Below are 24,404 nucleotides of genomic sequence, written 5' to 3'. Positions count from 1 at the left end.
AACGTCCTAGATTTTTTTCCAATAGAGAGTAAGAATGATTATTACAGAAATGGCCTGAATGTTATCTTTTATATGGGACAAATATCCTCAGCCTCAGTACTATATCCTTCACTAAACTGATATTATACAACCTGCCAAATATTGATAAATAGACAATCTTTTATAACTTAAAAATTTAAACACCTACTTGTTTCAAACAAAAACCCTCAAGAAGCTTACAGTATTTTTTATTCTAACACTTCTAATACACATACTTCACAGAGTTACATAAACGGTTTTCCTTAATGGGCCTTGTGATTGTCTAAACTGAGACTGGCATTCTAAATAGTCTTGTCTAATTATAAACCAACATACAACTTACTCTGTCCAAGCTGACATTCTCATGAAAATGCTCTTTTTATTCAAAATTATCTCTTACTTTGCCAATAAGAATGTCCCTGCAAAGTGGATGTCCTTTGCAGGGACATGGATGAAGCTGGAAACCATCATTCTCAGTAAACTCACACAAGAACAGAAAACCAAATACCACATGTTCTCACTCCTAAGTGAGTACTGAACGATGAGAACACATGGACACTGGGAGGGGAACATCACACACCAGGGCCTGTCAGGGGGGCGGGTGGTAGGGGACTAGGGGAGGAATAGCAGGGAATGGGGGGATTGGGGAGGGCTAACATTAGGAGAAATACCTAAGGAAGATGATGGGGATAGATGCAGCAAACCACCATGGCACGTGTATACCTGTGTAACAAACCTGCATGTTCTGCACATGTACCCCAGAACTTAAAGTATAATTTTAAAAAAAGAATGAAGTGGATAAATGGCAAATGAGAAGTGTTCTCAAAATGTTTACAGAGGCTCCAAATAGGCAGAAAGTGTTCAAAAGGTTGGGATATAAATTAAAAGATCTGAAAAAAAATGTAGACTATAAAGTCAATTATCATTGCTGCCCAAATACAATTTATCTTCACTTTCTCACTCTTTTTTTGTTATCTACAACTTTCCTTTGGAAAAAATACTGTGAACCACATATGGCAAAAAATATGGAAAACAAAATAAAAATGCAACAACATGAGCTGACAGCAGCGAAATCTGACTGGAGACGTGTGGTTGATGAGAAGTATTATCAGAGAAACAAACTCCGCATTGTCTGCTGCCACTCGCAAGTTCTGTGTACATCAAATACTGTACATCTTACTTTTGGGGGGGTGGAGGGACAGTCTTGCTCTGTCACCAGGAACAGGCTGGAGTACAGTGGTGCAATCTCAGCTCACTGCAACCTCCGCCTCCCAGGTTCAAGCAATTCTCCTGCCTCAGCCTCCCAAGTAGCTGGGACTACAGGCACGCGCCACCATGCCCAGCTAATTTTTATATTTTTAGTAGAGACGGGGTTTCACCACGTTGGCCAGGATGGTCTCCATCAATTGACCTCGTGATCCGCCCGCCTCGGCCTCCCAAAATGCAGGGATTATAGGTGTGAACCACCGCGCCGGGCCCTACATCTTTAGTTTTAAGCAACTGCCACTGCTCACATTCCCAACACTCGATAAAATTCTACCTAAATTGCTTTCCTGGAAGAAAGATGTATTGATCTTCTGAAGTTGGAAAACAGGAATTTCAAAACAGTATGTTAGCAGAGAACAGATATGCAGCTACATAGTTAAAAATGACAAACTTGATGTGTTTTTTAAGTTTTAATTTACTTTGTATAAATTATAGATCAAGTAACGCTTATGTCTATTTTTGTTTGTTTTTCTTGTGGACCTGATTCAGAAGTCAATTCTCGGCTTGTGTGTGGACAATTTGAGAATTGAATTTATTTAACTGTGAATCTACTTTGAAGTTGTTCCTCCCAGGGTCAAATGAAACCATATATTATCAGGGTCACATCAAGCCTGTTCCTTTTGTCCCTTTTACAGCTGTTCGATACTAGACATTTGGATTTCTAGGAAACAAAAACAAAAACAAAAACAAAAACAAAAAAAACCGCAAGAAAATGTAAAGTATCAAGTTAAGGATAGCAACACATTTGTGTTCTTAGAAGTGCTTAGCAAACCTGTTTTCAGAAGGAATTATATGCCTTTTTGTTGAAATGTTGTATATTAAAATAAAAATAAACTTCACATTATGGAACATTATTAAATCTTATTTTGTTTGATTAGAAAGAGGGATATTCAAAATTACTTAAAGGTTTAAATATTATGATATGACATTTCTTTTTTTTTCACATTATATCGTCACTAACTCAATAGAGCATTGTATAAATGGCTTCAGGGAACCGGTTGAACCAGAAAAACAATTCTTTGAATTGCTGCTATCGGTACATGAATGCTTTTATAGCAATGGAACCAATTTATTACTTTAGGCATCTTCAGCACTCTCATACACATAATAACATCTATTTCATTTAGTTAGGAGACCTTATTTTACACATTCACAAAAGGGAGAAAATGAGGTAAGGAAATTTTACTGGGTTAAGAAATTGCTGCTAATTCAAAATAATTACAAAGAAAGCAAAGACTAATATTTCCATGATCAAATTACGTTAATAGCATGTGGTACCCCAGCCCTTTACACAATGTGCTAAGAGACAGCCATCAGGTTCTGGGCCACCTCAGAGAAAGCAGGGTCAAAGAGAGGGAGGAAACAGGGCTCAGCAGGCAGGCAGCAGCAGGAGCGGCAGGCTTTTGGAAGACAGCATTCTGTGGACTAGGTGATTTAAAATTCTCTAATCTCATGGAGGGAGGGAGGAAAATGATAGTCACCAGAGGCAGGAAATAACGTAGAAGGAAAAGAGGAAGAGGGACTGGACAATGTATAAAAAATTCCAGTTAGATAGAAGGAATAAGCTTAACGTTCAATAGCAGACTGGGGTGATTACAGTTAACATCACAGTGTGTATTTCAAAATAGCTAGGAGAAAGGACTCGAAATGTATTCGACTCACAGAAATGATAAATGTTCAAGGTGATAGATATCCTAAATCCCCTGGCTTGATCATTACACATTCTATGCATGCAAAAAAGTACTGTAACACATACCCCATAAATATGCGTATTATGTATCTATAAAATTTTTTAAATAAATAATCATAAAAAATCATAAAAAACTAAGCTGTATCATTATCAATTCAATACAGGGTACTAGAGATTTAAGAATAATTTTTTAGGCCAGGCATGCTGGCTCATGTCTGTAATCCCAGCACTTTGGGAGGCCAAGGTAGACAGATCACTTGAGGTCAGGAGTTCAAGACCACTCTGGCCAACATGGTGAAACCCTATCTCTACTAAAAATGTAAAAATTAGCCAGGTGTTGTGGCAGACACCTGTAACCCCAACTACTTAGGAGGCTGAGGCAGGAGAATCATTTGAGCCTGGGAGGCTGAGGTTGCAGTGAGCCAAGATTATACCACTGCACTCCACCCTGCATGAGAGAATGAGATTCTGCCTCCAAAGAAAAAAGAAAAAAAGAATAACGAGTAGCTGGTACCAATCATTCTGAAACTATTCCAAACAATCCAAACAGAGGGAATCCTCCCCAACTCATTGTATGAGACCAACATATTCCTGATACCAAAACTCGGCAGAGACACAACAAAAAAAGAAAACTTCAGGCCAATCTCCATGATGAACATAGATGCAAAAATCTTCAATAAAATACTGGCAAACTGATTGCAACAGCAAATCAAAAAGCTTATCCATCATGATCAAGTAAGCTTCATCCCAGGGATGCAAGGTTGGTTTGACATACACAAGTCCATAAACGTAATCCACCACATAAACAGAACCAAAGACAAAACCACATGATTATCTCAATAGATGCAGAGAAGGCCTTTGGCAAAATTCAGCAGCCCTTTATACTAAAAACTCTCAATAAACTAGGTATCAGTGGAACCTATCACAAAATAATGGAAGCTATTTATAACAAACCCACTGCCAATATCACACTGAATGGACAAAAACTGGAAGCATTCCCTTTGAAATCTGGCACTAGACAAAGATGCTCTCTCTCTCTCCACTCCTATTCAATATAGTATTGGAAGTTTTAGCCAGAGTAATCAGGCAAGAAAAAGAAATAAAAGGTATTCAACTAGGAAAGAAGGAAGTTATTTTGTCTCTATTTGCAGATGACATGATTGTATATTTGGAAGAGCCCATTGTCTCAGCCCAAACTCTCCTTAAGCTTATAAGCAACTTCAGCAAAGTCTCAGGATACAAAATCAATGTGCAGAAATAAAAAACATTCCTATACACAAATGACAGACAAACAGAGAATCAAATCAAGAGTGAACTCTCATTCACAATTGCTACAAGAATAATAAAATACCTAGGAATACACGTAACAAAGAAGGTAAAGGACCTCTTCAAGAAGAACTACAAACCACTGCTCGAGGAAATAAGAGAGGACACAAACAGATGGAAAAACATTCCATGCTCATGGTTAGGAAGAATCAATATGGTGAAAATTGCCATACTGCCCAAAGTAACTTATATATTTAATGCTATCCCCATCAAACTACCAATGACCTTCTTCACAGAATGGAAAAAAAAAAAAAACACTTTAAACTTTATATAGAACCAAAAAAGAGCCCTCATAGCCAAGACAACCCTAAGCAAAAAGAACAAAGCTGGCAGCATCACATTGCCTGACTTCAAACTATACTACAAGACAACAGTAATCAAAACAGCATGCTGCTGGTATCAAAATAGAGACACAGACCAATGGAACAGAACAGAGACCTCTGGAGCAACACCACACATCTACAACCATCTGATCTTTGACAAACCTCACAAAAACAAGCAATGGGGAAAGGATCCCCTGTTTAACAAATGGTGTTGGGAAAATTGGCTAGCAGTGTGCAGAAAGCAGAAACTGGACCCCTTCCTGACACCCTACACTAAAATTAACTCCAGATGGATTAACAACTTAAACATAAGACCTAACACCATAAAAACCCTAGAAGAAAACCTAGGCAAAACCATTCAAGACATAGGCATAGGCAAGGACTTCATGACTAAAACACCAAAATCAATGGCAACAAAAGCCAAAATAGACAAATCTGCACATATACTCCAGAATCTAAAGTACAATTTTAAAAAAAACTCTGGAGCTTCTGTACGGCAAAGGAAACAATTATTAGAGTGAACTGGCAACCAATAGAATGGGAAAAAAACGTTGCCATCTATTCATCTGACAAAGAGCTAATATCCAGAATCTACAAAGAACTGAAATACTTACAAGAAAAAAAAAAACAAACCCATCTAAAAGTGAAAAGTGGGTGAAGGATATGAACAGACACTTTTCAAAAGAAGACATATATGAAGCCAACAAACATATGAAAAAATGCTCATCATCACTGGTCATTAGAGAAATGCAAATCAAAATCACATTGAGATACCATCTCACGCCAGTTAGAATGGCGATCATTAAAAAATCTGGAGACAACAGATGCTGGAGAGGATGTGGAGAAATAGGATCACTTTTACACTGTTGGTGGCAGTGTAAATTAGTTCAACCATTGTGGAAGACAGTGTGGCAATTCCTCAAGGATCTAGAAATAGAAATACCATTTGGCCCAGCAATCCCATTACTGGATATATACCCAAGGTACTATAAATCTTTCTATGAAGACACATGCACACATATGTTCATCATGGCACTGTTTACAACAGCAAAGACCTGGAACCAACCCAAATGCCCATCAATGATAGAATGGACAAAGAAAATGTAGCACATATACACCATGGAATACTATGCAGCCATAAAAAGTGATGAATTTGTGTCCTTTGTAAGGACATGGATGAACCTGGAAACCATCATTCTCAGCCAACTGACACAAGAGCAGAAAATCAAACACTGCATGTTCTCACTCATAGGTAGGTGTTGAACAGTGAGAACACTTGGACACAAAGAGAGGAGCACTACACACTGGGGTCTGTTGGAGGGGGCTACGAGAGGCATAGTGGAAGGGAGGGTGCAGGAGGGATGACGTGGGGGAAAATGTCAGGTGTAGGTGATGGGGGGATGGCAGCAGCAAACCACCTTGCCATGAATGTACCTATGCAACAATCCTGCATGATCTGCACATGGACTCCAGAATCTAAAGTACAATTTTTTAAAAAAAGAATAATTTTCTAGAAATCCTACTTTTTATCTTACCATAATAAAGTAAATTCTATAAAGGAATGGATCCATATAGTCATTTACATAAAAGAGCAAGATGTACTAAGTATTGAATTCCATATGTCATGTTAAAGTCAATTTAGGAAAATTAACTTAGTAGTATGGTAAGACTGTAAGTACTTTTAAAAATAATTGTTTTGCTAAACTTTATTTATAGAACTCCTTTTTGAAAAGAACAGACTTATGGAGACAAAGCAGATTTGTGATTTCCCAGGGCTAGGGAGATGGGGCAATTGTGGGAGAGCAGTGGCTCAGAGGAGTAAGGTTTCTTTTCAGGGTAATGACCCTGTTCTAAAATTGGTTGTGGTCATTGTTACACAATGCTGTAAATATACTAAAAGCCATTGACTAGCACACCTTGTATTACTACATTGCATAATATATAAATTTGATATCAATAAAGCTGTTAAAAAGAACAGTATTTTAAAAATACATTGTTTTTCAAGGTAATCCATTTTACTTTTAAAATCAAAATGTATATAACATGCTAACACTACCTTTCTTTCTTAAAAGCAAAATAAAATGAAAAATCAAAATGCCAAAGCAAGGAATCATTCACTATTCAAATGGGTCATTCTGAATACTTAATAATCATAAAGAAATAAGTCAGAAATATGGATTTAATTAAAAATTTTATTTTCAAGTGTTGGTAGATTCTTATGCAGGTATAAGAAATAATACAGAAAGATTCCAAGTGCCCTTTATCTAGTTTCCCCCTATGATAATACCTTACAAAACAATAGTAGGATATCAAAACCAGGACAGTGACATTGATGCTAAGATGCAGAACCTTTCTATCACTACGGTATACTTCATGCTTTCCTCATATGGCTAAACCCTCTCTCCTCCCTCCTCACCCCTTCTTTAACCTTTTGACAACAACGAATCAGTTCTTCGTTTCTACAGTTTTGTCATTTCAAGAATGCTTTACAAATGAAAGCATAAAGTATGCAGCCTTGAGATTGGCTTGCTTTAAAAAAAAATCCAAATGATTCATTTTTATTTTTGACAGATTCTTGCTCTGTCAGCCAGATTAGAATGCAATGGTACAATCTTGGCCACTGCAACCTCCCAGCTTCAAGCAATTCTCCTGCCTCAGCCTCCTGAGTACCTGGGATTAAAGGTGCACACCACTATGCTGGGCTAATACTTCTATTTCTTAGTACAGATGGGGTTTCACCATGCTGGCCAGGCTGGTCTCGAACTCCTGAGCTCAGGTAATCTGGCCACATTGTCCTCCCAAAGTGCTGTGATTATAGGTGTGAGCCACCACGTCCAGCCCAGAATTACTCTTTGAAGACTTACCTACAATTTTCTGTATCACTAGTTCATTTTCTACTGCTGAGTAGTATTCCATGGTATGAATATACTATAATTTATTTAAACATCCATCTGCAGAAGGACACCTACATTTTGTCAAGCTTTCAGCTATTACCAATAAAGCTTCCATTAACATCCAGGTGCAAATTTTTATGTAAACATAAGTTTCCAATTTCCTGGGGAAAAAAGCCCAGGAGTATAATCACTGGATTGCGTGAGAGTTGCAAACCATTGTGGAAGACAGTATGGTGATTCCTCAAGGATCTAGAACCAGAAATACCATTTGACCCAGCAATCCCATTACTGGGTATATACCCGAAGAATTATAAATCACTTATTATGAAGACATATGCGCACATATGTTTACTGCAGCACTATTTACAATAGCAAAGTCTTGGAACCTACCCAAATGCCCATCAATGATAGACTGAGTAAAAAAAAATGTGGCATATTTACACCATGGAATACTATGCAGCCATGAAAAAGAATGCATTCATGTCCTTTGCAGGACATCGATAAAGCTGGAAACCATCAGTCGCAGCAAACTAACATAGGAACAGAAAAACCAAATACCTCATGTTCTCACTTGTAAGTGGGAGTTGAACAATGAGAACCCATGGACACAGAGAGGGTCCTGTCAGGGGGTGGGTGGCAAGGAATCAATATAAGCATTGATTCTCAATAGGAATCAATATAAGCATTAGGAGAAATACCTAATGTATGTGGGGTTTAAAGCCCAGATAATGGGTTGATAGGTACAGCAAACCACCATGGCACATGTATACCTATGTGACAAATTTGCACATTCTGCACATGTAGCCCAGAACTGAAAGAAAGAAAGAAGGAAAGAAAGAAGGAAGGAAGGAAGGAAAGAAAAAGAAAGAAAGAAAGAAAGAAAGAAAAGAAAGAAAAGAAAAGAAAAAGAAAAAGAAAGCAAGCAAGCAAGAAAGAAAAAGAGAAAGAAAGAAAGAAACGGAAGGAAGGAAGAAGGAAGGAAGAAGAGAGGGAGGCAGAGAGGAAGGAAGGAAGGAAGGAAGGAAGGAATGAGGGAAGGAAGGAAGGAAGGAAGGAAGGAAGGAAGGAAGGAAGGAAGGAAGGTAGGTTGCTAAATGGTTTCCTAGCATGGCGGTGTCATTGACATTCCAACCAGCAATGTATGAGTGATCCAGTTTCTCCATATATTGGCCAGTATTTTATGTTGGTACTATTTTTTTTTCAATCTTAGTGCTTCTGAAAGGTGTAAAGTGGTGTCTCATTGTGGACGTAATATGCATTTGCCTAGCGGTTGATGATGCTGAGTATTGTTTCATGTGCTTTCTTGCCATCTGTATACCTTCTGTGGTGGAACCTCCCTCTCTGTCTTTCACCCATTGTGTGAGTCTGCCCGGGCTGCCATAACAACATCCCAGAGGTCAGGTGGCTTAAAACACAGACATTTATTTCTCATAATGATGGAGGCTAGAAGTCCAAGATCAAGTTGCTTGCAGGATTGGCTTTTCGTGAGACCTCTCTTCCTGGCTTGTAAATGATTGCCTTCATCCTGTGACCTAACATGGTCTTTCCTCTGAGCAAGCACAGAGAGATCGATCTCTGGTGTCTCTTTCACCTCTTATAAGGACACTAGTCCTATTGAATTAGGGCATCACCCTTATGACCTCATTTACCTTAGTTATCTCCTTAAAGGCCCTGTCTTCAGATACAGTCACACTGGGGTTAGGGCTTCAATATAAATTTTGGGAAAACAATTTAGTTCATAACAGCCATATTTTAATTATTTTTTTAACCTGTCAACTTTCAAGGATTCTTCATATATTCTAGATATAGTCCTTTTTCAGATACGTGGTTTGCAATTATTTTTTGCTACTCTGTAGCCTGCCTTTTCTTCCTCTTAATGGAACCTTTCACAGAGTAAAATTTAATTTTGGTAAAGTCTCATTTATCAATTTAGCCTTTTATGGACTATGTTTTTGATATCAAGTCTAAAAAATCTTTAGATTATTTTAGGTTAGATGTCCTAACCCTCTAGGAAATTTTATATGCTTATAAAATTCCAATAAACCATTTCTGAAAAGTAAAAATATTTTAAATGTTGAAATGCTGATCTGAAGAATATTTTAGTAGTCAATGTAACTTCAAAACACTTAAGAATTATTTTAAAATAAGCTGAAAAACATAGATTTTAACAGAAATAAAATTCTAACATTAACTTATATGTTACATTATCAGAACACAATAACCTATATATTGGTTTCATAATTCACTGGTTCCTCTTTTTAGCAGATCTATTATTGTTGTCAACTATTTAGGATCCTCAATAGGAATCAATATAAGCAAAATAAAAAAAATGAAGAAAATGAAATCTGGCTGGAGATAATTATAGCTTAGTGGTTTGCAGAGCAATATAAAAGAGAACAAAGCTGTTCATAAATGTTTCCATAAACACTCCCTAACCACTCCCACACATGCACACACAATAAGACAGATGTGCCAAATAGAAAGTGAAAATGCCTCTTAAGAAGGCAGAGCAGAAATTGTTTTTATAATCAAAAGGTTTCACAAACTGTCACTGAAGAAGGTACTTCTTATCATAAGTCTTATACTAGTTTTGTGCAAACCTATTTTGATATTAATAGCAAAGAAACAGACTTGTATATTTAATTATTCAAAGACACACACATATAATTTTATTTTAGAAGAAATTGGAAGAACAGAATTTTGGAGCAACATCCAATTATTTTTAGTCTAGATGTAAGAGAATATATAATATAGTAAATGAGATGAGTAACACTTATCTAAGTTCGCCACTGCATTAGCCCTCAGTCATTCCTCTGAAGGTCAGAGTGACAACAAAGAGATGTGGAGTTGGGCATCAGAGGAGACAGCCTTCCGAGTGTCACACTCTTATTCTATTTGAAGTAACCTATTCTGAGTTAACAAATGGCAACCATTTAATATACAAAGGAGAACCTATCATAAATTCAAGGTAAATCTGGTCTACCCAAGATTGATATCTTCCATGAACACACATGATCATGCAATAATATTCGAGTCCAATTATGCATCTGAGAAGAGGAACAAATTCACCTATGACTCTAATGAGATAGAGTCATTCTGACTCAGTAAAACAAAAATAACTAAGTGCCCAATCAGAATTTTAAGCCTTTTATTGGCCGTAGAGTAACAAAAATGTGATTCCTTTATTTACATGGTTAAAGTCAAAAGTCACTTAATATTCAGATTATCGTCTTTTAAAAATTACTTTAAATCTTCAATTAACTAAGTATAAGTAGAAGAGTTCTTAATATAATATCTTCCTGCATTTGCACACTTACAGCCTGTAGAGTATGGGCATTACTGTTTTTAAGCAGGCACATCTATATATTGGTCTACTACAGCACATTTGCAATTTGGCATGTTGAATATCTTCCCATGTATACAGAATACCTTCAAATGTTGATTGAAGTATTTTATTAGACTAAAATAGTTGAAAACAAAAACTAGCAAATTTTTCATAATATGCTTATTACCTGATTCCTGCATACAGGACTTAATTACAAATCCTTATGTTGATTGTGTATAAACATCGGGTTTTAAAGAACACTATAGGTAAGTACACATGAGCCATAACATGATGCCAAATAGACATACTAAATGCTCCTCTGCAATCACATTATATTTCCCTAATGCCTTCACTGTCCCATGCTCTTAGTGGATTATTTCACACTTCTTCTTCCCAAACATGTGTCTCATTTCTCATTCTTTAACTTTTCTAGGAATCTCTAAGAAAAGAGCAGAAGACAGAGTGAACTTCTCTAAGCACCCACCACCACAGCTGTTCACCTTCCTATTACATCACCTGTGTTCTGCACTCCCTCCTGTTAGAATGAATTAACTGTCTGCAATCCACAGATTTATCTACTGGATCGCTCTTACTAACACACACATGCTATTAATTCGCTCACCTCAGAAACCCCACTCTGGCGATCCTACTTTCTCCTCCATTTAGCATAATATTTTCCCATATTTTTCTCCTCCCACTATTTCCTGAATCTATCTGAGGCTTTTAACTTAACAAAACAAACGATTGCCAAGGTTGCTATAACATCCACATTGCTAAAACCAATTATCAGTTCTCAGGTTTTTTTTTTTTTTTTTTTTTTGTACTTTAAGTTCTGGGGTACACGTGCAGATCTTGCAGGATTGTTGCATAGGTACACACATGCCATGGTGGTTTGCTGCCTCCATCCCCCCATCACCTACATCAGGCATTTCTCCCAGTGTTATCCCTCCCCACCCCCTGTTGTCCCTCCCCTAGACCCCCACCCTCCAACAGACCCCAGAGTATGATGTTCCCCTCCCTGTACCCATGTATTCTTATTGTTCAACGCTTACCTATGAGTGAGAACATACAGTGTTTGGTTTTCTGTTATTCTGTCAGTTTGCTAAGAATGATAGTTTCCAAATTCATCCATGTCCCTATAAAGGACACGAACTCATCATTTTTTATGGCTGCATAGTATTCCATGGTGTATATATGCCACATTTTCTTTGTTCAGTTTTCCCAACACCATTTATTAAACAGGAAATCCTTTCCCTATTGCTTGTTTTTGTTAGGCTTATCAAAGATCAGATGGTTGTAGATGTGTGGTGTTACTTCCAAGGCCTCTGTTCTGTTCCATTGGTCTATATCTCCGTTTTGATACCAGTACCATGCTGTTTTGATTACTATAGCCTTGTAGTATAGTTTGAAGTCAGGCAGTGTGATGCCTCCAGCTTTATTCTTTTTGCTTAGGATTGCTTTGGCTATGCAGGCTCACTTTTGGTTCCATATGAAGTTTGAAGTGGTTTTTTCAGTTCTGTGAAGAAGGTTTAAGTTTATGATTATTTTTGAGTTAACTTTGTATCTGCTTTGAAATAAGAGTTGATACTCTTTTTTTCCTCTTCTTTTCTTTTTCAAATTGATTAGAATTGTTCCATCCTGTTTCTTGAAAAATTCTATTCGTTCATCATTGAGTTCCTTTGGCAGCTTTGTCAACAGTCAAGCAACCATCTGTATATGGGTCTATTTCTGGGCTCTCTATTCGATTCCATTCATGTATTTGTCTATTGTAATGCCAATATCATACTTCCTTGAATATCTGTTAGTTTTACAGTAAGTCTTATAATCTGTTAGTTTTACAGTAAGTCTCAAACTTTGTTTATATTTTTTGAAACATTGTTGCAGTTCGTTATTATTTGCATTTCCACATACATTTTAAAATAAACTTTCCAATGTCTACACCCCCCAAAAAAGATTGCTGGATTTTAATTGGGATTGTTTTCAGTCTATATATAAATTTGGGAAAAATTGACATCTAATCAAATCTTTTAATTTGCAAATGTTTAAATATAATTTCCTTAATTTTTTCTTGATAATCTGTTACATTTACACCAAAATATTTTAAGCTGTTGGTGGCAATATAAAAACAGTACTTTTAGAATCTCATTTATAATTTTTATTGTTAGCATAAAGAAATATACTTTAATTTTGTATATTGACCTCAAATCCCATCACTTTGCTAAACTCACTTTTAAAAACCATAAAGTCATGTCACCTGTAAATAGACATTTTATTTGATCCATTCTAATCTAAGGTTGGTGCAAAAGTAATTGTGGTTTTGCCACTTCTTTTAACAGCAACCTGATTTGCCATTAAAATCGGGTTGATTACTATTGCAGCAACTTAATAAATGCTTTGAATTCCTTTCCTTGACTGATTAAATGTGCCACGACCATCAGTAATAGATTGAATTGGAGTGAGAGCAGACATTCTTGCCTTTATCCTAAACTTAAAGGGAAAATATTTATAATCTTTGGTTATTCAAAGTATGACATTAGCTATCAGATTTTCACAAACGTCCCTTATACCATTGAGGAAGTTCTCTTATTTCCAAGTTTGTTACTTGATTTCTGATATCAACAATAATAACAGCAGTAAAATGAAATTGCAGGCTCACCCATATTAAAAACAAAATGAAAAGAAAGCTTTGAAAAAGACATCAATAAATTAGGGGTAACGTCATAACTGGTACTAGTAGGTCTAATATTAGGGTTTTATTTGTCCTGCTTTCTCAAAACTTCACCTTCTTTTCTACAAAAACATGGCTAGATCTTAATTTTTCAGTATCACTAGCTTATGTGATAAAATGAAAATGTTACTTTTTGCATTCTCACTTTTTTACTTTCCTGTGGAAAAAAAACGTGTTAATCTCCTGTCTCAATGAATGACACTAATGGCTTTATTCAAATCACAAAGCTGGAGATCATAAATAAGAAAGCTGGAGATCATCCCCAAGGCTTTAACTCTCAACCTTACATCTGAGTCATATTGAATTCACCTCGTAGTTGATCCCTCTTTTAAAGCTCCGTGCCAATTACTGCCTGGTTCAAGCCTTCATCCTTCCCTTGTCGTACATCAAAGGTCACGTCACTGATCTTCAGGTTTATAACTGATTGTCAGGTTTTCAACTGAATCATGAGAATTAGGTTATTTCTCAGTCTTAAATTACTCAATGTGCAGTCCTGATGCCTTCAAAGCAATGTCCATGAAGCTTTTCTCTGCTTACAAGGCCTACTGTGCATGATCCTATATCTATTAGTCCCATATCTGCCCAGTGAGCCACATTTGGAAATGAAAAAAAAAAAAGTACCTTGGGCATTGTAACTTAAGTGGTACAGATTTCCCATATAGAAAAAAGGAGTATTCACTGAAGCTATTGCTCATCTAACAGAAAATAAAGAACACTTCATGCAGAAAATAGGACTTAATCCTTCACGCAGAAAATAACCTCAGGTGAAGATGAACCTCCACCCTGAAAATAGATATAGGGAGCAAGAAGGTCAATTACTTGATTACTGTTTAATTAATAAGTCAGAGATTAATTAGCAGGTCTCTAAATACTTGACGTTATTTGTAAATTCTTAGTGCTGATGTAGCAACTCTCTTCTGTATTCCCATGGTCACAGTAGTTCAATGCTCTAGTTTCTCAACCTCAGTACTATTGACATTTGGGGCCAGATAATTCTTTGTTGTGGAGGCCTGTCTCATGTATTGCAGGATATTTAGCAGCATCCCTGACTTCTCCCACTACATGCCAGTAGCACTCCACTTCTCCACAATGCGACAACCAAAAATGTCTCCAAACATGGCCAAATGTCCGGTGCAGGGCAACAGTGCCTTAGACGGAGAATCATGGCTCTAAGTGAAATGATGTTGTGTACTTGAAATGATAACAGAAATTCTAGAAGAAACAAAGCCTAAGGGATAGAGTTGGTAGGGACCTCACTTTAAACATACTAATTCACAGGGATTTTGGCTAATGGAATAAGGAAGGCAGAGGAAGCCAGCCTGGGTCCCTGCAGGGTTAAGATCAGAGCAAGCAGTGAAAGGTACATGTGATGTATAGAACAACTCCTTTACAGCCATGAAAAATCGTTACACTCTCCTGGATGCATCTGAAGTTTACAACCTCATCTCTTTGCACATAATTTTTCTTTCCATGAAATATCCCATGCCATCTTCATGGGGATTGGGTAAGGCTCACTGGTAGAACAGAAAGTGGAGATGATACATATCAGAGATGGTGAGTATAATGGCGAACAGTATTTACAATGTATATATAATTTTTATAGGCCAGTATCATCTTTGCTTTTTAACTAAGCAACTTCTGCTCTGTATCTCCATAAATCCACTGAAATGTCAGATTCTCTCTTCTTCTGTTGTGCCCCTAGAATAAAATTTTATTTTAAGGTACGGTATTAATGTAAAAAAATATTTCATCCATTTCCATCTTAAGTTCTGGAAATACTAAAAGCATACATATTTAATGCACCAGTCTGTAACCTAACTCTTTTCAGAGAGGGTAACAATCTATAAATGAATACATATGCTCATTTCATTCCCTGATCAAAGAAAACATATATATGTGGAACATAAACGTATATAGAACATCAATATAGTGGAACTATATTTGAACTTTAAAATTCTGGTTTAAAGTGTTAATGCATTGCATACAGCACATTCCATTGGTTTAAAGTAAATGAACGCAGACACACACAAACACAAACTGAAATAAAAATGAAACGTACATTTGAAATATATTTGGTTAAACTGAAGTGATTCCATTGACGCTCTAATTTCATCCCAGGCCTAACAATAGGAAATCCACATGAATTATTAACAACTGTGTATAGCATTGAGGTTTTCCTATGTGGATAACAGCAATTAGAAATTTAGGAATGCTGGAATGTACTCATGAACTAATCAAATCAAGATGCCCAGTGGTTCTTTTTCTTAGAATGTTAACAAGGTTTGCCATCATAGCTTTGCACTTCATAGAAATACTTACTTGTTGACTGACTGAAAGAATATTTCAATCCTCACTTATGAATGTTCACAATAGAAGTCTGATTAATTATTATGTGACAGAAATACAATGCTTAAGTGATGGTACTTTAAGTCATGGTACTTTTCTTAAACATGCTTACAACACATCATAACCACTTACTGTCTCCTCTGCAGAGTAGAGGCCCCAGTTTATAAGCAGCTTCTGAATGCGGTCGGCCTGTGTCTGTGATGACAATCTTAGTTACTGGAAGATGTTCTTTATAAGAAAGCAATCCAGTGTCATTGGTCCTAAAAGGCAATACCAACCACAAAATTCTTAAGACATTTTAATAGTCCTTATCGCATTGCAAAACCAAGATGTTCTGAACTAAATTTGCACCCACAAAAGAGTAAGGATCCCATCACTCATCTGAGCACATAAAAACAGAATGACATACAATTTCTTTAATTTGTTATTTATTGTTATTATTATTTTGAGACAGGGTCTCACTCTGTCTCCCGGGCTAGAGTGCAGTAGCACCGTTCTGGCTTACTGCAACCTCCTCCTCCTGGGTTCAACCCATTCTTGTGCCTCAGCCTCCCAAGTAGCAGAGATTACAGATGTGCACCATCACACCCAGTTAATCTTTGTATTTTTTGGAAAAGTCAGGATTTTGCCATGTTGGCCTGGCTGGTCTTGAACTCCTGGCCTCAAGTGATCTGCCTGCCTCAGCCTCCTAAAGTGCTGGAATTGTAGGCATGAGCCACTGTGCCTGGTCAAAACAATGCCATTTTAATGTCTCTTGTAGAAAGTATGTAATAGAGAATACAAAATATAGGATAGTGTTAAAAATAGAACACAGTGGGAGATTTTTTAATTCAATAGACCATTTTCTACCTTTTGACCTAAATTGATTAATACATTAACATTTAGTGTAATGATGAATACCGCTTTTGAGGTCTACCATTTTGCTATTTCTTCTGTTTCTCCCACGTGATTTCTTGTACTTCTGTTTTCCTTTGCTGCCTCCTCTTGGTTTTCTATACTTTTTGTATTTAGTTTTATTTTCTCTATTCACTTTTTAGCTACGTTTGTTGACTGTATTTTGATGTTTGCTTTACAGATTAGAAAATAAATTCTTAGTTTATCACAGCCTATTTAGACATTATGTTTTTTAACAACCAAAATGTCCAAAGCTTGCTAAGGGATAATTCATTTAACACTGCTCCATCCCCCCCACACATACTTATTCTTTGTTTGGTTATTGTAATATATTTTAAATGCATGTGTTATAAATGTTATAATAAAATTAAACAGTAAATTTAATTTTTAATTAAGAAAACAATTTAAGCACTGGTTTTTATATTTACCAACAAATTTGCAATTTCCAGTGCTTTTTATTTCTTCCTGAAGATCTGAGTTTTCATTCATGTTATTTCTCTTTAGCCTGAAGAATTTCTATTACAATTTGTTATTTCAGATACTCTTTCTATTCTAAAATTTACATTTTGTTCCATTTTATAGTTCTCGCCTATCGTTTTAAAATATCCTTTGTCTACACATTGTGATTATTTTTGCCTTTAAGTCTTCAAATATTTTTATAATAGTTGCTGTAAAATTTCTGCCTGACAATTCAAATATCAGTACCCCAAGGTTTCTTTATGATGACTGCTCTTAATTTCTTGACTTTAGATCAAAATGTACTCTTTTTTGAATATTCAGTAATTGTTATAACATATGGTATATCATGATATATTCTAAAGATTCTGGATTTTGTTATTCTTTAAAGATTTCATTTTTGTTTTCATAGGCAGTTAAATAACAATCTTATCACAATAAATTGCCACTGCTTGGTCTGGCAATTCATTAGTTAGAGCCTGTGTGAATTTTGCTTAGTTTCCAATTCTAGCACTCAGATCTGGGGCATAGTTTTTGCTGTAAACACATGGGCAGTTTCTGCCTACATCTGGTTGCTCTCTGCTTATTTCGAGTGGTTGTTCTGATAACATTTTTTCCTGGATTTACAACAATTATCTGAGAAGGGTTAGTTCTATGCAAGTTACTTCACCATTAGCAGAATTTAATATGAGAAGTTTAACAATCTTATTTTTTAAAGTCATTTTTAATTAGCAATATGTTATAGAAGCATTGGAGAGTTATTGATGATTAGGTAAATTTTTACTGTTGTTAAGCATTACTACTAGCCTTCTATTTAAATTTTAAAATATAATATTACTATATAGCATTTTTTGTGAAGATACTGAGAAGAAAAGGGTGCTTTCCAAAGGGAGTAGAAATTTTGAAAAATGAGACTTTGAGTAACAGAGACACTATTCTTCACACCAAACATGTAACACTAAAAGTGCTATTCCAAAAGAACTACATATATATGACATAATCTTGAGGTTTCCCAACTAAATAAATATTACCTAATTCAAATTACAACCTCAATTAACAGCAGATTTATCCCTGTAATCAATAACAACATCATTCATAGCAACATCCAGATTGACTGTGAATATTTGTTAAAAATAAGTCTTCTGTACAGGTTCAGTTGCTTAGCAATGTAACATATACATACGTTATGCTAAAATGTAGATATAAACATTTAAAATATTTTCACTTTACAAATAACAAATAAGACCAGTATACATGCCAACTCTGGTCTCAAATACTATCAATGTCTTTTTTAATGTTTTCAAATAAAGAACACATATATAAGCTTCTTTTCTATTTACAGGAATATTTTAAATTTGATTTTAAAATTCCTAAAATGTTACTGATTTCATTTTTCAAAATACAATCCACAGAACATTAGTTCTTTGTGGTATGATTTGTCTTTCTAAAAGTATAAAAGAAATGCATTATAACTGTAGCAAATTTTAAAGGTTTTATAGGTAGATTATTGAAGAAATTTGCTTTGGCTGTAAATATACTTTCAAGATAACAGAATACCTACTCATATATAGTTTTAAATGGAATAATAATTAATTCCCCATGTAACAGGTGTCTCTATTGGATTATCAAATTTAAATGTACATAACTTATGGTCCATTACAGAAAATAACTCAAAAAGGCATTGACTTAATACTTAGAATTATATTGAGTATACCAAGCTTCACCAAAACATACCTTTATCTAATCCCTTCATTGCACTAACTTGTTCAGTATCTGGCTAGCTATACATTTAGTGATAAATTTATTTTTTTTAAATAAACTTTTTCTTGCATAAAGAAATCATATGGAAATCACCATTCATTCCAGTCAGCATCACAATTGCAGTAATACTGAGAATCAATGCAGTTTCCCTCTAATCCACAAGTACATTTTTGAAGATCAGGTGAGGAACCTCCCCAGGAGGTTTGTGTTTCATTGGTCCTTCCTACCCACCAACTCAGAGGGGTTCCATCGGAAAGACAAACGTGAGAAATGTGACATACGCTTTATGTCCCATCACCTTTTCTCCCAGTATAATTCCCTTTCTTCCAAAGTCATCAAAAAGAATAAAAGGACAAAGAGAGAAAGAATGATTTGATTTAAGGATACACAAAACAGTATAATTGATGGCATTTCCTTAAGGCAACTTTTTTTAAATAAAAAAGTTATTATTTAGGCTTCAATGACATTTGTTCTTGAGCAGAAAAAAAAAAACAGCAGTTTCTCTTTAACTTAGGCACGATAGTAAAAAATGGATTGAGAGCAGCTCTCATATACAATGTCTTTAAAAGGAATTTTGAAACAAGTTAGCATCAAAATATAAATCATAGTAATTAACATACCAAAGCAAAATTGATTTGAAATCATGAAAAGCCCATTAAAGCATTATGGAATGTTATGTAATGTCCCTGATTTGTCTTAATAAATTTATTGTCTAAAATTATCCTAGCTGTTTAATAAACATTAGGCATGGTTTGGCACTCCCTTGTCATGATTTAAGAATTATTTGGAAGTATATATTTTATCTTACATTTAATGGCTTTGCTATTTATTTAAAGACTGCAAAAATAACACTGAAAAATCTTCATGATGGAAGTGAATATTACACTCAAAAGAAGTTTCCCTCAGCCAAATCATCTCTTTCTATGATAAATGTTCAGCTACCAGCTCCTTTTCAGAGTTAAGACTAGATATAATGCCAAGGAACTAGAGCAAGGAACAAACAGAACATCTAGGCAAGGATTTTCAGAAAAGGAAGTGAAGCATTTAGCCAATCTATCGTGGAAAAAAACAAGTATGGAGAATAAATTGTAGTCATCCAAGAATCAGGGAATGAGAAGAATGTAAGCAACATCGAATCAGTCAGCTTCTCAAAGGTGCTTGATCATTTTTCTGTAGACTTTCGAACCTTTAAGTTGTCACCATTAGCCCTACTGAGCAACTGGGATTTTTTTTACTAATTTCTCCCTTGCTTACAAATGCCAAGGTTCATTTTAACTTACTATTAGATAACCCCTTTGCTAATGCTGACAGCCTCTCTCCCAGGATTATTATGCAAGCCAGTCTGGTCACATCAGAAAAAAAAAAAAAAAAAAAAAAAGCAAAGAGTTATCAGAAGCTGTGTTATGCATAAATACATTAAGAAGAATCTTCATCTTTTTTAAATTACATGATTAGCCCTTCACCAGAAGGTGAAAATTACTTGAAACACTTAATAAATATATTTCAATATACTGCTGAAAATATTATGTTTTCATAGAATAGAAAGAAAAATAAATTGTTATTCTTAAATACTGAACTATATTACCACATCTAAATTTTTTGTCTTCCCTACAAAATAAAAATCACTGAATGTTTTTTTAAGGTGTCAGACTTTGGTTCAATCCAAGACTTTTTAAAAAAATGTACTAAGAAATTTACATAAGTATAGAAATGAATTTTTTAAATCTTGAGAAATAAAAATTAAAGGTAAAAGATACCTGTGGATATGGTAGAACATTCCACTTCCCATAATTAAAATCCTAAATGACTTGAGCATTCCCATTAATCATCCCTCCTATGTGCTGAGTCACAGATCCTCAGCAGCTGAAAACATATTTTCATACACATTTCACTTCATTCATTCACATATGGCAGCATTACAACTTGACACTAAATCACCAAGATCTGAAACTCTAAATATAGCTTGTCTGAAAACAACTTCCTGTTCTTCCCCATTATATTTCTTACTGTGACCTCAGAATCCAATTGTTCCCTCTTTTTATGTCTCTCTACCTCAAATCTATCCTACATGAATCATGAAGTCACCAACCTGAGAAAAAAATGTGTGTATTTAGCCAAGATTAGTATCCCCTGTTCCACACCTTTCTGGAGTTGACTTTCTAAAACTGGTTCTTGAGTCTGAAACACCAAGCAAGCATTTTTTTTTTTTTTTTTTTAAGTGCACAGGCACAACTGGCCTTACAAATGGGGATTCCTTCACATTCTGTCAACCCCTGTATTAGTCTATCTTCATGCAGTTAATAAAGACATACTCAACTGGGTAATTTATAAAGAAAAGAGGTTGGGTGGACTCATCGTTCCACATGCCTGGGAAGCTTCACAATCATGGTGGAAGGCAAGAAAGAGCAAAGTCACGTCTTACGTGGTGGCAAGCAAGAGAGCTTGTGCAGGGGAACTCCCACTTATAAAACAATAAGATCTCATAAGACTTATTCACTGCCATGAGAACAATATGGCAGAAACCACTGCATGATTCAGTTATCTCCACCTGGCCCTGCTCTTGACATGTAAGGATTATTACAATCCAAGGTGGGATTTTGGTGAGGGCACAGCCAAACCATATCAACTCCCTTTACTCTGTGTGGTGTTTGCTCACCAGTCCCTCAGGTATTCTGCTTTCTAGTTCTGTTACAGCTTGACTTCTTTGTCAACTTTGATAACCATCTTTCTTTTCATATTTTCTTATGTTTTATTTTTCAGCTCTGCAGTAAAATTGACAAATACAAATTGTATACATTTAAGGTGTGCAAAGCAACGTTTTCATGTATACAGTAAAATGATTACTACAATCACACTAATTAACATATTCACCACTTCATACAGCCACTTTATATTTTTATGGTGAGAATACTAAGATCTACTCTCTTAGCAAATTTCAAGTGTAAAATAATACATTGTTGTTAACTATAGTCATCATTCTGCATACTACATCTCCACAATGTATTCATCTCACAACTGCAAATTTATACCCTTTGACCAACATCTCCACACCAACCTCCTCCCCCAGAAACCACTCTTTTACTCTGTTTCTATGAGTTCAACTTCTTTAGATTCTATATATAAGTGGGATCACGAAGTATTTCTCTTTCTGTTTCTGGCTTATTTCACTCAGTATAATACCCTTCGCTATCTTGAGATGTTTTCACTTCCATGTTCATTGCAGCTTTATTCACAATAGCAAGAGATGAAAAAACCTAAGTGTCTATTGATGACTGGATAAAGAAAGTGTGATATATATACATGTACACACACACAATGGGATATCATTCATCCTTAAATAGAAGGAAGTCCTACCATTTGTGACAAAAAGGATGAACATGAAAGGCATTATACTAAGTGTAATAAGCCAAACACTGAAAGACAAATACTGTATGACCTCCTTTTCCACATAATGACTGAATTCCTTTTGTTCCAGAGCGTTCATTTACCCTCCATAATTATCATTCTTTTTTTTTTTTTTTTTTTTTTTGAGACAGAGTTTCGCTCGTTACCCAGGCTGGAGTGCAATGGCGCGATCTCGGCTCACCGCAACCTCCGCCTCCTGGGTTCAGGCAATTCTCCTGCCTCAGCCTCCTGAGTAGCTGGGAGTAGCTGGGATTACAGGCACACGCCACCATGCCCATCTAATATTTTGTATTTTTAGTAGAGACGGGGTTTCACCATGTTGACCAGGCTGGTCTCGATCTCTTGACCTCGTAATCCACCCGCCTCAGCCTCCCAAAGTGCTGGGATTACAGGCTTGAGCCACCGCGCCCGGCCCATAATTATCATTCTTATTCTTCTTAGAATACTCTTCCAGATTTGCTTATCAGCTTTTTTACTCTAAGATGAATATTCAACAACAAGGAACAACACATTACATACTAAACTGTGTATGTTTGCTATGGCCACAACGCTCTGGAGAGCCAGAAATGAGGGAATCCCTTGATGCACTTTGTATGTGCTATGCCAACTAATCATCACTGTACCCCTATGAGGCTGGTATCATTGGCCCCCATTTCAGAGAAAAGAAAACAAAGACTGAGATTCATTAACCATTCATCCATTTCATAAATCAAAGTTTCGTCTAAGTTCTAGATGCACCTAACCAATGGCAAACACACCCACACCTCCAGCTGTAAATCCTATGCTGTTCACACTACAACTGTCTGGTCCTCGATTGCACACAGAATAGAGGTTTCAGGAGGAGATAAGTTTGGGGTGGGTACCAGCAAGATGGGATTAGAGGGATAGAGGCCAAATGAGAACATTCTGAAAAAGGAAAAGGAGGAGAAGCCAAAAGGATTAGAATGGCAAGGAGGAATTCAGTCACAGGGGAGAAAATGATCTGATTTGTAGTGGGTGGAGAGTAAAGAGAGGCTTCATCAGAAAAGCAGGGTTCAAATGTCAGAACAACAATTCAGCATTTTTGCATGATCTCTATGACATACACTATTCCTATATGAAACAAATTTCTCCTTAAATTCTTGTCCTTCTATCTGGAACTCCAACCCGTCTTAGGACAACAGGAGCGAACATGAAAGAAGTGGCTTTATTGTACAGATGTCTTAAAATGTTCTCTAACATGTGGGATCAAGGTTGCATAAGCAGGGTGGACACAGAATCTGCAATTCCAGGATCCAGCAGAAGAGGCTGTGAAGGACAGACAAAAAACAGAAAGGCAGTAGAGTTTCTTAAATAGAACTGTGTTTCTTAAAAATAGGAGCAGCATTCTTAAAGGTTAAGTTACTTCACAGAGTAATATTTTGGATTTTGCACTGGATGGTTAGAAGAGAGGAAGAGATGGCAAGCTGAGAGGCAAGGTGGGAAGCTCTTGCTGTAACTTCAAGAATTAGCTCGTTAAGGCCTACTCTAAGGCAGATGTGGTAGGAACAGAGGCTCTGACATAGTGAGATGCTCTAAAGAAAGAAAGCATGAAACCAAAACCAGAACTCAGGAGCAGACTAGTTATTCATAGCAGAATCAAATAAAGAGTTAAGGTGTTTTTCTGATTCCTCCTTGAACTAGTGAATCAACTGTGTTTCTGGCAGTCTTTTCTAATTTTCAATTATACCCAGAGGCCCTCAACAATCCATGAAAAAGAGGTACATAGAATACTCACTTCCAAAAAACTAAGCCGTATTTTTATTAGCTGTTTTCCATGATAAAACAAACCTTAGATGTCACTTGCCCTTTTATCAGGGATAAACACCGTGCATTCACTGTGTATCAGAAGGAGGCATTTGCTGTATAGTTATCCAATTAAGAACAGGAACAGAGTTTAAAAGCAATCAAGGCTTTGAATAAAGCTTAGTGTAAATTGACCTTGTTCTTTTCT

General features: G+C 35.9%; 1 protein-coding gene across 1 annotated transcript in view; it reads right to left on the bottom strand.

Annotated features, from left to right (window-relative positions):
* The window catches only part of LOC101053954 (contactin-associated protein-like 4), a 106,721-nt gene that overhangs the window by 15,968 nt on the left and 66,349 nt on the right, over positions 1 to 24,404 (bottom strand). Inside the window, 2 exon segments of the mRNA XM_074400317.1 lie at positions 16,049 to 16,176; positions 19,121 to 19,278. Of these exon segments, the coding sequence (XP_074256418.1) occupies positions 16,049 to 16,176; positions 19,121 to 19,278 (286 nt within the window).

The sequence above is a fragment of the Saimiri boliviensis genome, chromosome 6, assembly GCF_048565385.1.
Source record: "Saimiri boliviensis isolate mSaiBol1 chromosome 6, mSaiBol1.pri, whole genome shotgun sequence".
Taxonomy (NCBI): domain Eukaryota; kingdom Metazoa; phylum Chordata; class Mammalia; order Primates; family Cebidae; genus Saimiri; species Saimiri boliviensis.
The sequence above is the reverse complement of the archived record's forward strand: the minus strand, read 5'-3'. Positions and strand labels throughout refer to the sequence as shown.